General features: G+C 37.4%; 1 protein-coding gene across 1 annotated transcript in view; it reads right to left on the bottom strand.

The window, feature by feature from the left end:
• Positions 1 to 15212, bottom strand: part of LOC104402258 (desmocollin-2-like) — a gene marked incomplete at its 5' end in the record, with an annotated part of 20708 nt that overhangs the window by 1855 nt on the left and 3641 nt on the right. The window contains 10 exons of the mRNA XM_010010081.1: positions 593 to 714; positions 2699 to 2935; positions 4543 to 4758; positions 6279 to 6421; positions 6606 to 6865; positions 8305 to 8490; positions 10325 to 10459; positions 11538 to 11704; positions 12871 to 13015; positions 13940 to 14095. Of these exons, the coding sequence (XP_010008383.1) occupies positions 593 to 714; positions 2699 to 2935; positions 4543 to 4758; positions 6279 to 6421; positions 6606 to 6865; positions 8305 to 8490; positions 10325 to 10459; positions 11538 to 11704; positions 12871 to 13015; positions 13940 to 14095 (1767 nt within the window). The remainder of the gene's footprint in view (positions 1 to 592; positions 715 to 2698; positions 2936 to 4542; positions 4759 to 6278; positions 6422 to 6605; positions 6866 to 8304; positions 8491 to 10324; positions 10460 to 11537; positions 11705 to 12870; positions 13016 to 13939; positions 14096 to 15212) is intronic.

Below are 15212 nucleotides of genomic sequence, written 5' to 3'. Positions count from 1 at the left end.
GGAAAGAGCCAAGTTCTTGTGTATAAATGCAGTCCTGGGCTGGACTATGTTCGTGGTAGACTGAATCTTAAAAAAATTTAGATGCCAAAAGCACAAACGTAGTTCATGAACATGGACTGTTCAATTATTTAATTTTTCCCCCCACTGGCTCAAAAATCAACTGTATTTGGGGTCATTTTTCAGGGGAAAGGCAGAAAGTGCACCTGCAGTAATGTTCTGCCATGGACGCATTTGACATAGGCAAAATAGTAGATTTCCACCAAATATCATTGCTGAAAATGACTGAAGTCATTAAGAAGTTCACCTGAAATTTCCAACTAACAGTTGAAGTCTGGAAGAATTACAAGCAGCCAGACTAACAGCTACAGTATATGTTTAAATATACATGGTACTACCAACTCAGCCTAAAGAAAGAATTTTCAAATTCTTGTTAGATAGCAAAACACATCGAATGATCCTTGAGCGTATTCTTATTTGTATTGCTTATTTCCTTTTTTAAAATCACTTACTTGCAGGTGGATCTGTTCTCAAACTTAAATGCTATGGATATCTTGATTCTACATTTGTACACTGAATTAAATAGACAACTTACCATCACTTCTTCTCCTGGAGCTTCTGTATTTGAAATGATTAAATTGTGATTGGCACAATCATCAGTCACATGCCTGTGCATTACTCCAGAGCCACAGCAGCCACAGATTGTGATCAGGATTACTATGGAAAGGAAGTAAGTGAGGACAATGCTATGAAATTTACCTCATAATGGTATCTTCTGTCTGATAATGAATTTTCCAGTAGTAGCCTTTTAAAATGCCTACGCATCAAGTATAGGTTAAAAAAATACTTCATTTCCAAAAATGCCCATACTCAAAACTGTACATATATAAATGTTTTCAAACAGTACACGGAGTTTTCACTATACTGGTGAACTATGTCTTAAACCACAACAGTCACTCTTCTAAAACACATCTTGGTTTTCTCTGAAGAAATGCAAGCATCCTTTATGAAAACAGTGTGACTGCGAAACCTCACAGTAATAAATTTAGACCAAATCCAAGTGAAAAATCATGTCTTATGCCTACAACAAAGTTGTACATCATATACTTTTCATTTATGAATATGAAGATGTCAAGTTATATCATAAGGAACAATGATAAAGTCCTAAGCTAAAGGTCCCAATACCAGAAACTTCTGCTTCACAGGAAAGGTCAGAAGAACCCTGGAGGACTTCAAGCATTATGTTACAGAACAATCTTATTTAATTCCTTGTATTCAGTTTATTTCTCCTATAATACTACTTTGTGTTGTCATGGAGACTCAGCCAGAAATTACTTTATATAAAGACTCACAAGCAACCAATACCTCTCCTAAACAAAGGATTAAACATTTCATTCAGAGAACTCTCTTTCCTTCTGTTTTCAAGTTGATAGCTTAAAAATACAGAAGTCCACAACGAACAGAACAGTTCTGCCTAACTGCCCTCTGAGCAATCTGATCTCTGAACGTATAAACTGCGGAAATTGGCCAAGAGCCACCTTCAAGCTCATTTAGCTTCTGCTGCTGTCAAGTGAGATCTGCATCAGTGGTTCGAGCAGGTCGCCCCCTCATGCTGACAGATGGGAAGAAGACATACGTGACAGTACCGACTAGAAGACACACAGAGTAAAACCTAGCCACTGTAAAATAATGGGTCTATCTGGGAAGGACAGTTAAGGCGTAGTGACAAAAGCTAGCTGACGTTTCACACAGTCCTCCTGCTGAGCATCCCCACATCTGAAAGTTCCACCTCCGGGCTGTACCACAAATATGGGTACCTGCCCTCTTGGGAGAAAACATGGATCTATCTAATCCTCAAAATGCATGCAGGTCCCATCTACCTGAATAAGAACATGCGGAGAACTGAACAGGGGCAAGAGAAGTTGATCATTAATAGAAAAAATGGAAAAGAAAGAAAAAAATACCCAAAATCAAACAACAACAACAACAAAAACACACCAAAAAAAAAAAAAAAAAAGAAAAAAAGAAAAAGGACTGGCTTTGCTTTTACATGTCATCGTCACCACCTCACTGGTTAACAGCAATATTAACCTGCTCTCAGACATTGGGCAACTCCAGTAACACAGTATGTATTCAAGGATTTGGTCCACTGCAGAAGTATCCAACCTATCCTTCAACATTACACTGGCTCTTGTAAAATCCCTTGTGAAATCCAGTGTCTCAGATACTCCATGTTTTAATCCATGACACAAGAAAGGTCAGAAAAAGGTCTAGGAAATTGATTTCAGCATCCCTAGAAACAAAAATGTGCGTCCCAAAACCAGCACTAAACTCACAAATTTCACTATACTTGTTCAAGGTAAGATCTGATAAGCACTACAATTCCCATCCTTTTTTGGTTCAAGTTCTGAATGCAGTTTTTTTGGCCTTGCTAGCATGAACACACAGAACATTTTACATAAAGTCTACTTAGAACAATAAGCAAAAATCCACACACAGTAACTACAGGACAAAATGAGAGCACGAAGCCTGCGATACAGATACAAACAGAGCAGGCACATTAAGTCAGTGATGACAGCTATACAACTGCCTAAATAAAAAAGAGAAATGCTTGAATCAAGTCTGAATCAGGTGCCTTCAGCTAATTTTAAAATTAAGTATTTTGCATTTAGTGTTAAAAAAACAGAACAAGTATACTTACGCAGCAATAATAGCGACCCCAAGATCATTGCAAGGATGGCCCACACACCAAGAGTAACATTTCCACCAGCAAGTTCACGGCTTTGGCCACCATTGCATTCAGTTGGAGTAACACAGTCACAGAGGTTGACTTTTATGTGGTTCTCTCCTACCTTTCCTCCATTATCAATCACACTTATAGGAATATCATATGTTCCAAATGGAATATCACCCTTTGGTGAAAGATACACAGAATTATCTGTAAAAAAAAAAAAAAAAAAAAAAAAAAAAAAAAAAAACCAAAAAAAAAACCCACAGACAAAACCAGATCTAGTGTTAACAATACCTGAAATTCTGTTGTCACAAATACGTACATAGTCACAATATTCCCTGTGGTTACAGCTATACTGCTACCAGATCTGCATTAGCTAGCTTAAAGCTAGCTTAAATGTGTTAACACAAAACTACATCTTGAGAGTATTGATACATCCAGCACCTTTTAAATGTTAGAATTGAAAAAGCAAACCTTACACAGCTTTCTGACATCATATGATTTGAAACTCTGTTCAGTTGAATACAGTAAATGAAACTATTTGGGCTTACTAGTAAAGACCATCAACTGAACTGCTATTTATTAAAAGGACTTCCGGTAATGTAGGTGGAATAACTGCAAATTTAATTTATATTTCTTCCACTCTTTAGCTCTATTGCTATATTCATTGGGAAGTAAAATCCATTTAGTCTGCTGCCCTCCTTAGCAGCAATGATTAATGACCACGTGTTTTAAAAAGCAAAAGAAATCATTTGTGAAAAATACGTACAAGACACATGCTGATGTATATAATGCTACTTTATGATGAGGTATATGAAAATACATCTATTATCCAAAAAATTTTTTTCAATTTGCCTAATATAAACATCTCTTAGACATCTTTGCTGTCTTTAGCCTTTCATAGTGATTTTTGATGAACGCTTGAGAATCAGATCCTTTTCAGTCTAATTCATGACAACATAGCAGCAAATGTATGTGCTGCTCTTGTTGCCAACACCTAGCATCCACCAAGAAAACACCATCAGCTGTAACTCCTTATATAAGCAAATTTTAGGAACCAGGAAACAGCAATTCCTTTGATAATAAATGATTTAACAGCTTCTATTGAAATTACAAAAGTTAACAGAAATACATTAAGGGAGATACTAATGTTTTCTTTCACCCAGCTCAGCTTTATCAAAAATGTGCTGGCTGACTGCAGTACTAAGAAGAAAAAACTGCCACGATTTTTTTAGTCAGCATCTAATCAATTTTAGGTAAAACTGCAGTTTTTCAGTTCTCAACCATGAATAACAGCTTAAGAAAAGTTGTATTTTTCTTTAGAGTATGATCTATTTCAGTCTTAAATTCCTTATAAATTATGAAGATACACTTCATTACATCGATTTTTATCCTCCCACCTAATATTTTTCATCATAATTTCAGACAGCAGCTGATTGCTGACCCCAGTATGCTGGAGATAGATTCTTGTTTATGCTTTAAGAGGCAGAATGTATTATCCTTCTCCTTCCCTTTGTGATGCAAACAGTGCCACCTTCTTAACTTCTGTGAACTGTTTCAAGCCCCGGACAGTTAAAATAAAGAATACTTTAGCTGTTTCCTTTTATTTCTGGCATACTCTTGATCTCCTCCTGTACAGCAGATGAAACTGAGGAACCACTGGAGATCATGAGGCCTACCTTGTTAGCCCCATGAGTACACCACTTCCTAACATACATTCATCTAATCTATTCTTACAGTCCCCCCAAGGGAGAGGCAGCAAAACCTCCTCTGGCAACCTACAGCTAAGTGAGGAGGAGGAAGTCTTATCTTACCATTGTGTCGAGTTATCTTCCACATGGAAGCCAAGCTACGGTCAGTTATGCGATATACGAAGGGTGTGCTGTAGGGAGACTCATCACCATCCTGTGCAGTAAGGCAGATCGGTTTTCTGTCTCTGCACATGATATACTCGGTTTTCATGATTCGTGGGTAATTCTTGTTCCCAGGCACGATGAAAACCTGAATTGTCCCAGTGCCTGTTTTGCCATCTACGAGATGAAAATAACTACTTTTAGCTCTTACTTATAACATTCACTTATCTATTTCTACTCCAAACTTTAACAACAAAATGTCATCAGTTCTAACATCCAAGTTCAGAAGGAAGGTGGAAAGCAGCTGCTGATTTAGCCAAAAATAGAGGAGGGCTCCCAGAGATCACTCTTGGCTGCCTCTCTTTGCTTGGCTGGTTGTAGAATGGATCAACAGCTCCCAAAGTTCCATATTCTGAATGTGCATACAACGTATTTTGTTGAGATCTGTGTGGGCACAGATACTGTTCTAAGATGATGAGAGGAGAAAGAGCCCATAAATCAGGGCAAAAGGACGCTAAGCCAAACTGACAGCCAAAAGCAGAAAGTGAAGATCTCCAGCCTTTTCACTTCTGGATGTAGGAAATAGATTACACTTTCCCTGCTCTCACTTCCCTTGGAACATGAACACTTTCAGAAACAGTGGGCTTCTTTCTGTCCTCTTCCCTCTGAGTCAGATGTTTCCTTTATATGCAACAGAAGTTCTAAACAATTTAAATTCATATTATCTACATTTAATTTTAATATGCAAGCTTTAGAGTTAGGATTTTTAGCTGTAAAGCAACTTTCAAAGGTCTGTCCTCTATTCCTACTGTGGCTTAAGCACATAAGGGCTCAAACTAAATCCTGCCACTGGATTTATACAGGCAGTTTATTTTTCCTTTTTAATACAAGATACTTATTTTAGAATTTGACTGGTGACCTAACATTTTTCTTTGATAATTTATTTGTTACATTTAGCATTTGGGAAGTGAAAGGTCTATTTAATCTTCTTGTGTGCATGGTGTTAAGGCAAAATTACATCTTTTCCTACAATAAATGCATATACACAAATTAATTAGATGATCACTCACATTAAGTCAGAACAAAAACCTGTTTTAGAATGAGAATCTGAGTGTATAACCCTTTCTTTACGATCAGAGCAATTTGTGAGAGCTTATCACTTGAGCAACACATAGTGTTGACACTGTTACAGAATCTAGATGACTGAGAATAAGAGCACAATAACACACAGCAATGAATACAGCTATTCTTAGAGGTCCTTAAATTAAGGGTTTCTAAATGCACAACACCAAGAAGTCAAACAGAGCAGGAAACAGAAAAAGTTGCAAGGTCAACAACTTTTCAAGGTCTCTCTCTACTTTCTGTTGTCAACTTCTCAGCTGCCAAATGACACCATATAAAAAAAGAGTTGGGAAACAAAAGGAATGCAATACACAGGAAAATACCTCAATTTAAACTTAACTGAAGGATTTTAAATGGAAGCAGATAACTTTTGAAAACACTGAGAATGTGCCCAATTTCTTAAATGCTTTCCCTGCTGTACAATATTCCCTAAGCATTTGACAGAGCTATCCCAAAGACAAGACAAGGGACTATGTGGACCTCTGGTCTGAAACAACATAGCTGTCCTTACACTAAATTTGCACGTAAGTATCTGTTACAGACCACAAAGAATACCGAAAACATTTAGTACTCACTTCTGTCTACTGCAAGGACTGTGATATTGCATTGACCTCGTCTCATTTCTCCTACATCTCGGTCCAAGACTTTAACAGTTCTGACTTCTCCCGATTTTTCATCTATGTTGATCCAATTACATTGGCCAGGTGCTATCCGGTAGCTGTCAAGAATAATTTGCTTAGTTAAAGATCTCAAACATATACACACATAGAGATACATGTATTCACACACAATCATGTGTGCACATATGCACACACACATACAGCATCAACAACTATTTCTCCCTTCCCATATCCCACTCATGCTGTACTCTAAATAAACTAGTAAGTAACTTTTTTTCATACCTTATGCCTTCACTATTTCCAGTTTCTGGATCTTCTGCTACATATCTCCCAATAATTGTTCCAATGTCCTCACATTCTTTAACATCTATGCGTAACAGACAGGGTTTAAACACTGGCCCCTCATCCACATCCAAGACGTGCACTGTAACAGAGCTGGTGCTCTGAGAAAGTTGTTGTGAATGTGGTGCCAACATGTAGGGTGCCTCGTTATTGACTGCAATCACAAGGATCCTTTGCTTGGCACTTTCATAGTCCAGTCCCTGTAATAAGAGATGGGGTGTTGGTTTTTTTCTTTCAAACCAATACAAAACTTCGTATTGTTTTCAGTGCCCAATTATTAAATAGATAAAATTGTACCACATGTATGTACAAAAGAAATCAGCTATCCTTCTGGAACATCCAGCTTGACACATGATTTAAAAAAAGTCAAGTTCTAAGTTAGTCAAAGAAAACCTGAGGAAATACCCCTAATAAGGTAAGCAGCGCCACTGTAAAATTTTAGGTGAATATTCTGATAGTCACTTACTAATAGAACCAAGATAAGAATTACATGTTGTAGAGGATCTTCTCATCCCATACCTAGTTGGCCATTTTTTTTTAGGTTATGTATATTTCCTTTCCAGCACAGGTCAATCATGTTTCTTGCTAGCACCTACATTTATTTCCTAGTAAGACTTCATCCATTGCAAATAATCGGAACCATACAGAGTTGTGGTATTGATCAGTATCTTCCATTTATTCTTCAGACAACTTCTCCAATGTCAATGTATACCCTTAATAGAGTTATTTATAACCTAAAGACATAATACTCTTTAGTCTACTACAGCATTACTTTAAACATAAGAAATTTCAACTTGGTTTGTAAACCAAGGACATACCTTTAAAAAAAAGGTTCTAATAATTACCAGAAACAAAAAAACAAAAAATAAAAAAAAAAAAACAAACTTAACTGGCATCTTGCCCTTATAATTTACATTTTCAAAATTTAATATTAATCTTCCGTGATTCTTGCCTGATCCTTAGAAGTTTCTTGCCATTGCAGTTTTAACAGATAATGAAAAACAGCATAATGAAGCATAATGATAAAGGTCAAGCTGATAAAGGATGCCCTGATAAAAGGACACATCTGTAAAGTACTAGGTATAACAAGTAACTAAACTGACACATAGTCTTACATGTACACGTACTCCCTCACATTCTAGAAAAGCAAACCTGAAGTCACTACCCTGCAAAATAAAACCTGGAGAGGTTTATCCTCAATTAGTAAGTTAAATCAACTCACAGAGAGGACAAGGCTGGAGGAGGTGTTCATCCTTCCCCTCCTTTGCAACACTTCCATTTCTGTTAAAAAACCAACTATGAAGCATTCCTCATTTACATCCCTAAGTCTAAACAACTCCAACTGTTGAACGAGGCAAAAGCACCAAGCTATTCTGGAATGACAAACCAAAGATAATTCCTTGAATGATGTGCAAAACTGAGGAGTAGTCTGGATGATGAGTTTTGCAGGTTATGTACACACACGAGCCCAGTTGCAGTGCATTATGCAATCTGCACCAGAAGAGAGTTCAGATCAGGAAAAAAAGCACGATTTCCCTGATAGTTACTGATACTCTTCGAATAAGTTCTAGATTATTGGTTTTAAAAGCAACACCTGAAGACATACAAATTTTCCTGTAGCAGTTCCATTTCTACGTACCTTAACAACACACAGTATTCCTTCATTTGTGTTTTTGTCTGTTGTAATTTCAAAGGACCGATCATCATTTCCTTTTATAATTTCATATACTGCTCCTGAGCCAGGCGAACCAGGTTCATCAAGATCAACAACAGAGACTCTCAGTATTTCTACATTCACTCTGTTTTCCTCCACTCGTGTTTCATACTTGGAGTATCCAGAGAAAAAAAAAAAAAAAGAAAAAAAAAAATCAATTTAAATTGAAGAACACCATTCCATGATGCTGGACTGAAGAACACTGTATTTAGGTAAGACTACTTAAATCCAAGCGGTCAATTTACCAAGCTGCTGTAATGATTTACTTTGTTTTCATGCATTATAGCATCATAGAATCATAGAACAGTTAGGGTTGGAAAGGACCTTAAGATCATCTAGTTCCAATCCCCCCTGCCATGGGCAGGGACACCACACACTAAACTATGTTGCCCAAGGCTCTGTCCAGCCTGGCCTTAAACACCTCCAGGGTTGGAGCATTCACAACTTCCTTGGGCAACCCATTCCAGTGCCTCACCACCCTCACTGAGAAGAACTTCTTCCTTAGATCTAACCTAAAGTTCCCCTGTTTAAGTTTAAAGCCATTACCCCTTGTCCTACCACTACAGTCCCTAATGAAGAGTCCCTCCCCAGCATCCTTGTAGGCCCCCTTCAGATACTGGAGGGCTGCTATGAGGTCTCCACGCTGAACAGCCCCAACTTTCTCAGCCTGTCTTCATATGGGAGGTGTTCCAGTCCTCTTATCCTCATGGCCCTCCTCTGGACTTGCTCCAGCAGCTCCACGTCCTTTTTATGTTGAGGACACCAGAACTGGACACAATACTCCAAGTGAGGTCTCACAAGAAATTAGCACATGCTCACATTAGCATAAGAAATGCTCACATTAGCATAATTCCCCCACTTCTTCCTTACACCCTAAGTAAAACAGTAAACCTTTCCTGCCAGCACAGCTGAAATCTCAGCTCCTTCATACACTATCACTAATATAACTCAGTCTGGAATTCTCCTTCCAGGAAAAGTAAATTAGCACAGTTCCCTTCAGTTACTTCAGCTCTACATGCTAATTTGCCTACATCATCAAGCTGAGCATTAGAAAAGACATGGGCATAAATTAAAAAAAAACCCAAACACCATATATATAAACAAATCACAAGAACTTGAAGAAAAGCCAAGAAGAGTGAAATACATCTCAACTTGGATGGCAAAGGATGAAAGGATTCTTCTTACTTTATTATTTTTTGAAAGAGCTATGTTATCTGTGCTTCTTGAGTGATTCTGAATTAATATTACTGATAATATTTTAGAGGAGCGAATGGAAAGGGAAAGGTATGTGTAGTCCTCATGGGTAATGAATTATTTTTTATGAATTTCATTTTACAAAGCCTCCTGTGGTATTTGAGTTCTACAGATAGTTATTAAGACATGCTCTCATACAGATGGCTGCAATAAACAAAGACTTAAGTATGAGTTATAGCTGTTGGTGAACAAGAAGGGGTTTAAACAACACTTCTGTAGAAGAAAAAAAGAGTTGGAAAACCTAGAAAATGTTGGTGAAAATCCTTTCATTTGCTTCATTGACATTAACTTTCTCATTTGCAATATACAAGTACCCAAAAGTTGACCAAATGGTAACAAGGTCATGACAATGCCTAGGAGTGAATCTGTCCCCTCCCTGAAAATGGCTAAATTATGGGATTTCTAAGACTATGCCATTGCAGCAGAGGTGAACGAATAAGTCATGTCAGCTTTCCCTCAGGACATAAGGCAAATGAATCAAAGCAACTAACATAACAATAGGTCTAATTAACAAACACTGTACCAGTGAAAAGGATATTCTGAAATGCCTATATTGGCACTAACTGTATCAGGACGTTAGGCTTCATTGAGGGACTACCCTTCAGGAAACTAGAAAGGGAATAAAAATAGTCTTTTTTTTTTTGTCTTTTTTTTTTTCCTTTTAATAGACATTCCATTTAAGAAGACTTACTTGCATTTGTGTAAAGCATGGTGCATTGTCATTCATATCTTCAATTCTAATGACAGCTGTTCCTGTAGTACACAAACCAAAAGGCTGGCCAGCCATATCTCTCACTTCAACTAACAAAGTGTAACTGGGTACCAGCTGAAAAGAGGAATAAAAGCATAAAGAAGTTTGGCATACTCATTTTTTAATCACGTAATTACACACAAGAATAGAACTAAATAATTTACTCCAGTTCCCTAACTCTGCTCTAAATTCAGTGCCTGGAAATAGCATTAGGTTTCTCAGGTGGAGAAAAAACACCCCTCCTGTTCCACTTCATAAATTTATCTTTAAAAGATAGGCAGTGGACTAATGTCTCAAGCTTTCCTTCCCTCAGTAGTCACTGTGATATTTTCTTCAGTAATCATGGTGACGCTCAGAGTCACTGCATTTTTCTCTTGCTAAAAAAGTGGAGCAGTGTACCTGCAACTGCATAACTCTGCAATACTCTGCTAACGTGGACTTTCAGCCATGAAGCAACGTAAGTATGCCAGAATGAGACTCTCTTTATCCTCAGAAAAGATGTGCCTGTAGCAGTGATTTTTTCTAGAATGACTATCTTATGCTAGAAATATTATTTTGAATTACACATGCCTGTCAGATTTTCTAGCATAAATGATATCTCATAACACATTTTACTCCCTCCCCTAAAAAAATCCGTAATAAAATAATAACTAAAAACCTCTGTATCATATTTACTTCAAAGCTAGCTGATAAGAATAAATGGTTTGTACTTTAATTTTCGGAAATGTTATATTGCTGCTTAGGTTTCAGATATTGGAGATATTTCTGTTAAGCACAGGATGACTGATTACTTCCAGAAAGGCTGGTTCATCTTCCCTGTAGAGAAGCAAGCAGCACCTCAAATGGAGCTTGATTAGGATTTTTTGGCTCATGGGATGCATGAACAGAAAAAGAGTAAAAATCCATAGGACTTTCAACCCATAGGTCAAATAGAAGCGCAGTAGGAGGTCACCTGCCAAGATTAGCTAGAATATGGTACATCTACGCAGAAACTCTTCGGACAAATTACAGATTTCTGGTAAGCTTCAGAAGCTCTTTAGATAGGGAAACAAAAATTGTAATGATTTATCTGGTGATTCCTGTGCCAGCAGTTCAGTTAAGAAGCTATCTGTGTGCACTAGATGACAGCTAAACGTGCTTCAGGAAAGATCACCTCTCTGTCCAGCTGTGGTAATAATACAGCAATGACGCCTGTGTCGCTATGTAAAGAAAATGCTGGAGTTACTGGTGGATTTTGTGACACAATGCGGTATTTCAACGTCGTATGCAGAGTATAAGGCTCATCTCTGTCCTCCGCAGTCACCTTTCCAACAATGACACCTGTGAACAGAATACAGCAATTTTTTGTTCCAGAAAAATCCGTAAATAATCAAAAACTATTTGAACAGGTATTTATATTTTAGATGCATGAAAATAGCTATTTGATCATTTAGCTTTAAATGAAAGTAATGTTAAAACACGGTAAATAGTACTAAAATATGGTAATGGCTACTTTTTTCTTTCCTTCATAGACAAAGTTGAAATTATTGCAGCTGTCAGAAAGAAATACTAAAAGTCTATAATTCAGTTAGTGTTTTTGACAGTGCATTCTAACTGACCATCTTAAACACAGCTGAAGAGGAGTTACAGTGGGGATGGAGGAAAAGGTTCAGTCCTGCTTTGTGGGGAGAGCTGCTGTACTTTATGCCTATAGCCCAAGAAGTTTCGGAACTCCACTTTATATCAGTAACAGTAAGAAGTAGAACAGCTCAGATAATTAAATGCAATTGGTGTTTTGGGGTGAAGAGGAAGATACTTTGCTTCCTTTTTTGTGAAGCACGTTAGACTTTCCCCACGCTATAGCCCTAGCCTAAGAGATGAGCAAGGAATGCAAAACCATGGCATTTGCATTCTTTATTCTCTGGGGTCCACCCTTCTCCCTGCTTTTGTCCTCTATTACAGACATGTGAAGTCAGTAACAGGCAAATCTCTGCCTTTTACAGGTAGGGCAGAAGCAATACTTTGCCCCTCCCATCCTCTCTCAGGAAAAGTCTTACCTTAGTTCATGAGCTCAGAAAAAATCTGTAAGCTTAATCAAAGTCCTTTTATAACTTAGAGCACCACCAATTTAGTTGTTTAAGAAACTAACTGTTAAAAACTGCTGTTCTGTAAATCAAAACATTTTATGGAAACAGGTGTCTTGGATAAAATGAAAAGAAAAACATTCTGAACTTCCTACACCATTTTGGAAACACTGAATAATTTCAGTTTTTAAAAACTTCTATTTTAAAAAATACTTTTCAATACGATTGAGATGGCATTTTGGAATTTCTGATCCTTAAGAAATCTTGAGCTGCTCTTCGTAAATTCAGTCTTTGCTGTGAAGAAAATACTCCTTAGGAAATGCCACTGAATGTGATTAAAAGGCATGATTACACTTAGTCATACTGGTATGTAAATGGGCTGAGCAGTGGTAACTGTGTTGACCAATTTAGTACAATTCTTACCAGGTTTGGAATTTTCAGGGACAGAAAACTCAAAAAGGTCCTGTGTAAAATATGGAGCATTATCGTTATCATCCTCTATCCTGATTGTATGCACAAGTGGTACCTCTGGTGAATAACCATCTGGAGTGGTTGCAAAGCAAATGATCTGTAAGACATAAATTCAGCAATTCACTTCATGCTTAAGCAACATAAAGTATTATTACGCTTTCAGTTCAAAGGAAGAGTCAATAAAATGAAATACAGCATGCAAAGCATAACCTGCTCAAGCCCAGGCTCTTCAGTCACATGAAAGAGGAAGTGACTGACACCTTACAATGACAGCGACACAAACCCTTTAAATGCTTTCCAATCTTTCCCCCTTCCTTTCCTCGCACTGCAAGTATTTGAATCCCTTTCTCCCCAGTCCTAACTCTGTCAAACATTTTTTTCCAAGTTGCTTGAACACATTTTTTCCAGGTGTCTGTGAGGCAATCTCAGCCTTACCAAAAATTTTGAAGTAAGTATTTCTATTTAGAACAAAATCAAGAACAACAGCAAAACTATCTGTCCATTACAACATAATCTAATAAAATACAGTAATAGGTACTGCAAATTACCTATTTGGAAGCTGTTTCTACTGCCGCCTTACACATCTCAGCCAGCAGAGAGAGCAGTGTACCTTGCTAACAAAACACCAAAACAGCTTGAGAGGCACAAAAAAAACACAGCCGTCTACAGTTTCTCATTATTTTGTTTTTATGCCACCTTTCCAACCTTCCCTGAAAAACTCCGGGATAATTTCAAACTCTTCTCAAAAGTGATGCAAATCCAATAGCTCACTTATGCTGTAATTTATAGCATAAATAGCTAATTTATGCTGTAATTAGTCTAAGCAGTGAAAGGCAAAATTACTCTGTAGAGGCAGACAACCAGATATTTCTTTATTTGTCACCAATTTCATCTCTACAACACCAAAGATATTACTCAGAACAGATCTTGTCTGCTCCCAGTTTCCCCTGTCACCCAGCCTTCAAATACATGCATGACAGAAAAAAAGATTTAATTATATTTACACAGTTTAGGCCTGTACCTGAAAGCTCGGATATTGTTCACGGTCTACTGCACGGGTAGCAAAGATATTTCCAGTTTCTCTTTCTATGTAAAACAAACCCTTTGGATCTTGATCAATTCCCGGTCCACTTGCAGAATAGTAAATAGTGTAGTTCTGAGCTGTGTCTGACTGGACCTATAAATAATGCATTTTTAATCCCAAGGAAAACAATAGTATCATTCTAATACATTTTTCCCCTTTTTCATGACCATATTTAGCACAAGCAGGAACTCTTCAAAAGAACAAAACTTGTTAAAAACAAACTTCTACTTTACCAGCTTAAACTTCACAGAACAGAAGAACAGTTTGCCATGTAACTGCTTTCTTTTTAATGTGTGTACATGAGAAGGGATAGTTAATTCATACTCAGAAAATGTTTATAACTATCAAACAATTAAAGAAATGTCAGTCTGCATAAAAAAAAGTATTTTGAAATCTAATCTCGCAAGAATACTGCACAAACAAGGCACAGTCAGATACAGATGGCTTATTGTTTCTGTCCCTGTTCAAGAGATTTTGGGTTTAGTGCACTCATTGAGAATGTGGTTTGCAACAAGAGAAGAAAAAGCAAAGGAAAGCAGGATGGGAGGAAATAAAAGGAGAGAGGAAGGAAGGGAGATCACCTAGAGTATAGTCCAGAGATATGCCAATTCAGATAGACTCTCTGCATCTCATTACAAACATTAAGGAGGTAACATTAGCAGTTACCTATTTAAAAACACTCTCCTCCCCAAATACTTTCCTTACCTACTGAATGCTAGAAGTTAGGAAGGTAAAATTAGTAGAAGAATAATTGCTCTGCACAGACTCTGTTATTACACTTGTCTCTACATATCTGCTACCAGCCACTCTGTAATCTAGTGATGGCTAGATGGATCGATGATAACTTTAGTTCTTGCATTTCTCTTTCACGCCTACTTGTTTCACTACAGTAAGTACTTATCCTAATAATATAGGCTATAGTCAGTCTTCAGTGCTACAGGTATACACCTCGAGCTCCAGAAAGGACGTGGACATGCAAGTAAGATTTCCTCCACCCTGTATTTACAAAACCTTTTTCTAGGCAATGTTTTCTGAGGGATTGTTGGGGTTTTTTTAATTACACACTTTATTGATTTCCAGGCCAATGAGCTCTCTTCTGATGGTATGCCTCTCTCACAATTTTTACTACTTCCAGTTCCCCCAACTGTGATCACAAGTTGTGTCAGCTAGAAGATCACGAGATACACAATGAATAGGACAGAACAAGACA

The sequence above is a fragment of the Nestor notabilis genome, unplaced genomic scaffold (genome assembly GCF_000696875.1).
Source record: "Nestor notabilis isolate BGI_N333 unplaced genomic scaffold, ASM69687v1 scaffold23832, whole genome shotgun sequence".
Lineage (NCBI taxonomy): Eukaryota > Metazoa > Chordata > Aves > Psittaciformes > Psittacidae > Nestor > Nestor notabilis.
This window is presented reverse-complemented; position numbering and strand designations above follow the sequence as displayed.